Below are 8,622 nucleotides of genomic sequence, written 5' to 3'. Positions count from 1 at the left end.
TCCCAGGATAGCAAGGGCTACAAAGTGAGACCCTGCCTCAAAAAATTAAGATAAAATAAAATCCACATAAAATAGAGTAAACTAAGTTAACTTTAATATATTTGTTCTTTCTGTTTTGGGAAAATTTTTGTAAAGATCAGGTGAGGGGTGTAGTGCCAGGGAAAGGTTGAAATGCCCCAAAGGAGACAGAAGCTGATCCAATGCAATCACAGTAGGGCCTTTTTATTCCAGCTAGCTCAGGTCCCCTTAGGGACACTGCTATCACACAGGATGGTTTTGGTGGTGGGGTGCTCCTAAAATCTATCAGGGCAAGGCTTTATTGGAAGCTACAAGCAGGACCGTGGGTGTTTAAGCATCTAATTGGAGAGCTACCGTGGCCGTTAACATAATTGGCTGGTGCAGGGAGTCATATCATAAACTTAATTGCTGCTTCTCTCTGCATTGGTGGTCGTTAGGCAGGGGGTGGGCTTGTAACCTGGGGGTGCAAATCTGTTGGGGCAATACCTGGAGACGTTGATCTTGTTGGGGGTTAGCCTAGAGACTGGAGCTAGGCTCAGGTTTTAATGGGGATTGACTTGGAGACTAATGCTAGGTATCAGCCTGTTAGTTTGTCTGAATTCAAACTTCGGTCAGGTTTTCTACAAATGGAGTCTAAATTTAAAAGCTTTGACCTCTCAGGGTTATATGTGTATGTGTGTCTTCTCTATTCCCAGCAGCAAGGAGCTGGGGGGCGGGGGGAGGCAGTTTGTGGTGTGGTGGTATACATCTTTAATTCCAGCACTCAAGAGACAGAGGAAAGTAAATCTCTGTAAGTTAGAAACCAGCTCGGTCTTCATAGTGAGACGCAGGCCAGCCAGGGTTACATAGTGAGATCCTGTTTCTCACTGCAGGCACTGGGACCCTGACTTTGCACTTGCGCAGAGAGGAGCCCACTTGCCCTACAATGGGGGAGCCGACATCCTGGATGTCACGCGTCCCCCACCAGGTTTCCTGCAGGTCTCTGGACCTTTCTTCCTCACAAAACTTTCCCTTTCCCATTATCTCCTAAAACTGATGTTTAACTGAGACAAAACTCGAATTACATAGAAATCTATTCTCCGCAACCTAGCTGGGTGGGCGGGGCCTAGGTCCGGAAGCGGAAGTGCTGGCTGGTGCCGGCGAGTTCCACTGTGGCCATGGAGGAGTCTGGGTTCAGGGAGCCCGTGTTGGATGCCAAGTCGGAGGTGAGTATGGGCTGGAAGGGCAATGGTCTGGGGCGGACGCTGGCGCCCGGACGGCGTTTCTCTAACTCGTGTCTCTGCTTCCGTTCCAGGTCACGGGCCAGGTGAGTGGCCGCCCCGCCGTCCCATCCCCTGCTCGCCGATCCTTCCCCGGGCTGCGCTTCCCTCTTGCACCCGAGGGGATGGCCGCTGTGGCTGTCACTTAAACTGCCCTACCCTTAGAGTGCAGCCCGAGCGCTGGTCCACCTTTATTAGGCACCCTTTATTCCTTTATTCCAAGGTAGGAATACGATGTTTTCAAATGTGACGCTTACAAGAGACATTGCTAAGATTTGCAAAAAATAGCGTCCTCCCTTTTTCTTTTAACTGTTTGATAGTTTGTTTTGAGGCGGGCTAGCCGGAGAACTTTGCTAGGAAAACCAGACTGGCCTTGACCTCTCTCAGATCCACCGGCCTCTGCCTCTGAAGCGCAGGGATCGAAGGTGTGCGCCGTCGAGCTCAGTCATTTCTTTAAAGACCTTACTCTGAAGAGGAACTCTAACTTTTCTAACCTCTCTTATGTTACATTAGGAATAAATAGTATTTTTGACTCTCTAAATTAATACTAACACTTTTCCAAGAAAAAACATTGGGAGTTTTAGTCAGGAGTTACCTACGTTCACCTAAATATAAGAAAAGTGCTTACGTTAAAACATGGTAAGAATACAGAGGCTGAGAGAAGAGTGTACTGACTGCTCCTTGTCTCCAAATGATTTTTTTTTTTTTTTTTTTTGGAAGCAGGCTCTCACTAAACTTCTGAGGTTGGCCTTAAACTCACTTATAACCCACACTGGCCTCGAACTTGTGATCATCTGGCCCCAGCATCTAAGTAGCTGGATTTAGAGCTTAGAATTCTCCAGCTTTTCTTGCTGTTGGTTTGGAAGAGTCCTGCAAGGGGACTCTGTGATACGGATAAACCTGCTCTGTTTTGTGTAACAGTATATGAAGTTAGTGGCTTTTTGTTGTTTTGTTTTAAGGTTTTATCTGTCTGTATAACACATGGGTCCCTAGAGACCAGAAGGGGCCTCAGAGTCGCTGGAATTGCAGTAATAGATGGTTGTGAGCTGCCATGTGGGTGCTGGGAACTGAACCTGGGTCCTCTGGAAGAGCAGCAAGTGCTTTTGACCACTGAGCCATCTCCAGTCAGCGTTACCTGAGCTGGTTTATTATTACTATTCAACCCCAAGTTATTTTGTTCTCTCATTTTCTATGTTCCATTAAAGATGCTTTGAAACTGACCTGTACTGGGCTGTACGCATCTATGTATGTGTGTATGAATGTTTATGTGTATGTATATATGTATGTATTTTAGGAAACTTTTCCACCCTAAAGCAATATGAATCTATCGGTTACAGTTCTGGGAGTCAGAGGTATAAAACCAGTTTTACAAGGCCAAGGTGGAGGAAGGTTGTGGTCTGGCTGCAGGGGAGGGTCTCTTGTTTGTCTTTTGCTGCTTTTAGAGCCTGCCTCCTATCTTGTTTGTGGCCTCAGCTCGGTTCCAACCCCTGCTTCTCTTCTGACTCCAACCCTCTTTCCTTCCTTCTAGAAAAACTGTTATTACATTGGGATCACACCCAGGAAAATGCAGGCCACGATCTTAATTCTGTTAAATCTTTAATGTCTGCTTTCTCACAAGGAGAAAGTCTCTGATTAGGACACAGACGTATCTGAGTGGCAAGGGTGCTGTAATCGCCCTCCATACAGTCATTCACCAGTGTCTGGTCATATGATTATATACACGAGAAAAGCCACGATAATTTACAAGACTATCAGAATTAATAATGAATTTAAAAAAGATGATTCAGGGCATTTTTTGTTTTTGTTTTTTTTTTTTTTTTTTTGCATAGTTCACACACAAAGAGCTGAAAAATAAAATTTTAGACAAGTTTCACAACTTAACAAAAACAAACTGTACAGTATGTTGCAAATTAATCTACCAAGCTAGGTATATGTGGCTGTAGTCCCAGCACCTGGGTGGCTGAAGCAGAAGTCACAGTTGCGATGCCAGTCTGGGCTTTATAGAAAAATCTTGTCTCCAAAACCAAGAAACAAACCACCATGTAATGAGCTGTTTCATAGGGTTATGGCTGTGTCACAGGATTATGAGAGAAACTGTAGGGCCAGGGGCTGACTCACTGGGTGATGGTGCCTGCAGCCAAGCTGAATGACTTGAGTTCGATCCCTGGAACACAGGGTGAAGCAGAAAACAAACTTAATTTCAAGACGTCCTTCGACTTCCATGTGCCCAAGAAATCAGGAGTTTTAAAAAAAAAAAATGTTTCTAATTATGAAAAGCAATGAACTTCTGATGTCTAGTTCAGTGTGTAGGAACCTTGGAAGTTATTACTTAGTCCTAATAATTAGAAACTGAAAAGTTAGCACTGCTTGTGTTTGTCAAAGGAGTGATGTCACAAGGCATACCTTAGTTTTATTGCAAAAGATAGAGTCAATCAGCAAGTGTAGTTTGAGTGCCAGGCGCCATCTCATCTTTTTTGGAGTGAGGCAAAGTTTTCCACCCAGGTTTTAGTGTCAGTATCAAGAGCTCCGTGTATCCAGTTCTGTTTGATGCCGTGGCAACACAAGAATCTGCAACAGGAACTAGATTAAATTAGTAGTCCTTAAGCTTACAGTCTTCAGAGCCAAACAGACACGGGTCTCTATTCTGATCCTGGAACAGACCTCAAGGTGTGACCTTGAGCCCATCACCTAAGCTCTCTGAAACTGGGTTCTGTCATCTGCAAAGTGGAAATAATACCCTGTAATACTGAGGTGGTTCAGTGAGGCACTGGACACGTACATACACTGCATAGTGTGTCACCACCTGGCATGTGACTGTCATAGGGACTGATGAAATCTAAAGCCACATCATCACCACTCATACCACTCAATGTAATAGTAGGTTTTAGCTGGGTACTGTAGAGGCAGCCATGGTCCGGTTTCCACGTGTGCCGCAGGCAGCTGTGAGGACCATGTTTCTCAGCTTCTGTTTTAGGACTTGGGGATGGGACAGAAGAAAGGTTAAAAGTGCTACAGAGCCCTGAAGCAGAGCGGAAGTTAAGCCTGTTAGGAAAAGCCACTTTCTACGTCTTTTCCTTGTCGTTCATCTGGTAGACACTTGGGTGTCTTTGTTTGACTCTCTGCTTTTCTTGTTTTCTGATTCTGCTCATGCCCTGTGTTTTTTTTGCCATTTGACCATTGCTTGCCAACATAAACGAAGGTATTTTCTTGTACTATGACCAGTATTGAAACGAATACAAGACTGAGTACAGAGAAACTTAAGTATTTGTTCAAGGCAGTGGTATTTCTCAGGTGATATTTGTACTGTTGTGTTAAAGCTTATAGATTTTCAGTGGAAACTGGGCATGGCTGTGAGCTCTGACAGCTGCAGATCTCTCAAGTATCCTTACGTGGCAGTGATGCTGAAGGTGGCAGATCACTCTGGCCAAGTAAGCAGCAAGTCCATCGAGATGACAATTCCACAATTTCAGGTTTGTAATTCAACTCACTGAATTTAAATGCCATTGCTGGTTCAGAGCTGTATACAGTCTCTCTTCTTAAGAGAATGTTTATTTACTTGCAAGTTGATGTATTTTACATGTAGTCATTTCTAAAGTTATTTTCTCTGGAAGCTTAAGTTTTTGTTTTTCAATAAGACATGCCATGCTTATTGTTAGAGTAATGTTAATTACTCTAACAGTTTTCGATGGTTATATTTAGGAATATTTCATCTTCTCTACAGGATTATCTACTCTGTAATTAACTTTTTATTTTATTTTATTTTATTTTTCTTTAGGCTTAATAATTTTAAGCAAAACTAATGTTTTCATTGAATAGCATTGACATTGAGGTTTAGACAAAACACAGTTCAGATCAAGTACTTATTGACTAGTCTTATTAGCTAGAGATTTAAGTAACTCAATAGTTTATTCTTTTTGTTTGTTTGTTTGTTTGGTTGGTTTTGTTTTGTTTTGTTTTGTTTTGTTTTGTTTTTCGAGACAGGGTTTCTCTGTATAGCCCTGGCTGTCCTGGAACTCACTCTGTAGACCAGGCTGGCCTCGAACTCAGAAATCCACCTGCCTCTGCCTCCCAAGTGCTGGGATTAAAGGCGTGCGCCACCACGCCCGGCTCAATAGTTTATTCTTAAACTTAGACCATTCATGCTATCGTTTTCCTTACCTCTTTCCCCAGGTAGGAAATGGGACTGAACACGAAGTCTAATTTCCTCTTGGATATATATGCTGAGAGATGTGCATTGTTAGCCAATTTAACTGGCGTGTGCAATTTTGGTTTGGTTTGCTGTGAGCTAAAACAGTTAGCTCTCAAGGGACAGTTTAACACTCTAAAAAAGCAACCATAGTAAAAGGAATGGAAATTAAAAGTTATTTTTTTGTAAAAGAATAAAAATGCATTGATCCTGGAATTCCTTTATTGTTATTTGTTTTATTTTGGGTATATGGGTGTTTGGTCTACTATAGTATGTCTGCACCACACACATGCAGTACCCAGTGACCAGAAGAGGGCATCAGATCCCATAGGACTGGAGTTTCAGGCAGTTGTAATGGGCTGCCATGTCAGTGCCCCTGGAAATCAAACCCAGGTTCTCTGGTAGAGTGGGTTCATAACTGCAGAGCCATCTCCAGCTCTGAGCTTTCTTTTGTATTTGTGTATGATGTGGCGGTCATACCTAGAGCCTTGCTCATGCTAGGTAGGTGCTCTGCTGCTAAGCCCAGGCTTTCCCTCTCCATCATGGGCTCTGGAAAAGTCTCTCCCATATCACTGGATGACTTTCGAGTTCCTCTTCTATAAACTGTATTTTAAGAGGCTCTTGATAGACAAGACTACACACTTTTGTTCTTAGTAATATTGGTAAGTGTTTGAAGGAATGTGCCATGGGCAAAGCAAGTGTATCATGTAGTCATTGACTGATTGTGAAAGAGCGCCTCAGGCTCAGCATCTCAGCCATCCATACGTGCAGACCCATCCTTCTCCCTCATTCTGCCTGGACAGGAGTAAAAGAGTAAATAGATCACCTTTCCCCTGAAGCGTTGTTGTATAATTGACAAATACAAAGTTTATGTTTTCACTGTATACAATGTGATTGGGTAAAAATATGTGATGTCTGGTGACTGTGTCCATGAAGGTAATTATCACATGCATTCCCAGCAGCCATAGTGTGTGTGAATGTGTGGGCACTGAGAATGTTTAAAATCTATGTTCCTGGGGCCTGGTGAGATGCTCGGTGGTTAAGAGCACTGGCTGCTCTTTCAGAGGACTTGGGTTCAATCCTACATAGTAGCTCACAGTTGACTGTAACTCTATTTCCAGGGGATCTGACACACTTCATACCAATGCACATAAAATAAAATTTAAAAATTCTTTAAAAAAAAAAAATCTATGCTCCTAATCTCTCACACAGTATGTCAGTACTAATCATACATGGCCTTCTATACGTTAGATCCTCAGGACTTCTGCAGCTAAGTCAGCAGCCTTTAGGCAGCATCGTCACTCTTGCCATACCCCTAGTACCCGACACCCACCTGCGATTTTCTGTGTCTGTGAATTCAGTGTCCTTAATATAACTGAGATCATGTAGTGTCTGTCTTGCTGTGTCTTGTTGGTCTTCAGCATAGCGTGCTCTGGGTTCACCTGGGTTGGAAATGATAGGGTTTCCTCTGTCATAGCTGAGTGATGCCATTGTGTGTATATGCCCATGCCTCCAACGTGGCAAGTAGCACATATGTGTGGATGTTACCTGTGACTACTGTATTATCCCTAAGGGATCTGGATATTTGTAGATTTTGCTCTTCATTACTTCTTACTTCTGAGCCAGTGCCCCATGGACACTGAGACGCCTGCAGGAGCATGGCCATGTGTAATGTATTCTTCCTGCTTGTTTTTTAGACATGGTCATCTGGGGTTTGTCTCAAATTCTGACCCCTCTTGTCAGAATGTTTTTTTCAGTGATCTTTACCAAGACTGTAACATTAAAATATGGACAGTGTATATCTGTATAGATATAACTAGAGGAACTTCATCAATATCCTTTAAAAGTAAAATTAATATTTTCTCCTTTCTCTCCAGAATTTCTACAAACAGTTCAAAGAAATTGCCGCTGTAATTGAGACTGTGTGAAAACGGATTCGTTATTCTAAAGTAATGGACTCTTCCTTCCAAATGAGAACTGCATATGGATCCCAGGACATTTATGCAGTGAAAGCTGTGCTTCTGGGGCTGGAGAGATGGCTTGAAGGTTAAGAGCATTGGCTGCTCTTTCAAAGGACCCAGGTTCAATTCCCAGAACCACATGGAAGCTTACAACTTTCTATAACTCCGGTTCCAGAGAACCCAACACACATGCAGGCAAAACACGAATGCTATAGAATAAAAATAATTAAAAGAGAATTTCACTTCTAATTTTTAAAAACATTTTTTTTAAAAAATCAGATAAACATTTATTTTAGTGGTGACCAATACTTAGCCTAGTCAGTGAGCTAAAAGTGGCTGTGTTGACCACTAGTGTGTATAATTATGAGTAATTATATCTTCATAAATAGATGACTAGTGATGCTATTAAATGCAATACAGTTTTGTATATTAGAACATTTTCAAATCTTATTGATAACAGATCTAACTTAAAAAAATCTTGTCTGGAATTTATATGAAGTTAAGAAGGTAATAATCGATTAAAACTGCTTCACAAATTCAGTTTTATGACGTGTCTTGTGAACTAAGTAGAGGAATTATTAGAAGAATTAGTGAGAAGAATGAAGCTCCTTCCCTCAGACATTTATAATCAGGTTAACTAAACCAGTCCTCCTTATATTAGCTGTGCTTTTGGCTGTTCTGCTGCTGTTTGTAGGAAGTTTGTCACCAGTAATTTGCTGCGAGCAGCACAAACCAGAGCTTCCCCCAGGAGCATCTGCACTGTATTTTTTGCTGTTATCCATTCCTGCCGTACTGTGCTGTTCTGAATGAGATTGGTCCCCAAAGGCTCCACCTCCAGTTAGTGGAACTGTTTGGGAATTATAACATGTGGCCTTATTGGAGGAGGTGTGTTACTGAGGGCTGAGGGGCTGTGAGGTTCAAACACCCATGCCAGGTCCAGTGTCTCTCTACCTGCATGCCTCCAGGTCAGGATATAAGCTCTCAATCCCATGCCGGCCTGCTTGCCTGCCTGTCTGCCTGCTGTCTTTTTGTTTTTTGTGGGGGGAAGGGGTGTTGGTTTGGTTTTTTTGTTTGGTTGGTTTTTTTTCCTCTGAAACTAAGCAGACCTCTTTCTTTCTTTCTTTCTTTCTTTCTTTCTTTCTTTCTTTCTTTCTTTCTTTCTTTCTTTCTTTCTTTCTCTCTCTCTCTCTCTCTCTCT

The 8,622-nt window shown here is 42.4% G+C and overlaps 1 protein-coding gene across 1 annotated transcript; it reads left to right on the top strand.

Moving 5' to 3' along the window:
* The first annotated feature begins 932 nt into the window (after positions 1-932).
* On the top strand, positions 933-7,964 carry Commd6 (COMM domain containing 6). The gene is made up of 4 exons (XM_021182111.1): positions 933-1,223; positions 1,313-1,324; positions 4,595-4,747; positions 7,341-7,964. Exons 1-4 carry the CDS (start codon positions 1,176-1,178, stop codon positions 7,389-7,391), a joined length of 264 nt encoding a protein of 87 aa, XP_021037770.1. The 5' UTR covers positions 933-1,175; the 3' UTR covers positions 7,392-7,964.
* The last annotated feature ends 658 nt before the right edge of the window (positions 7,965-8,622 follow it).

Source organism: Mus caroli, chromosome 14, assembly GCF_900094665.2.
Source record: "Mus caroli chromosome 14, CAROLI_EIJ_v1.1, whole genome shotgun sequence".
Classification (NCBI taxonomy): Eukaryota; Metazoa; Chordata; class Mammalia; order Rodentia; family Muridae; genus Mus; species Mus caroli.
This window is presented reverse-complemented; position numbering and strand designations above follow the sequence as displayed.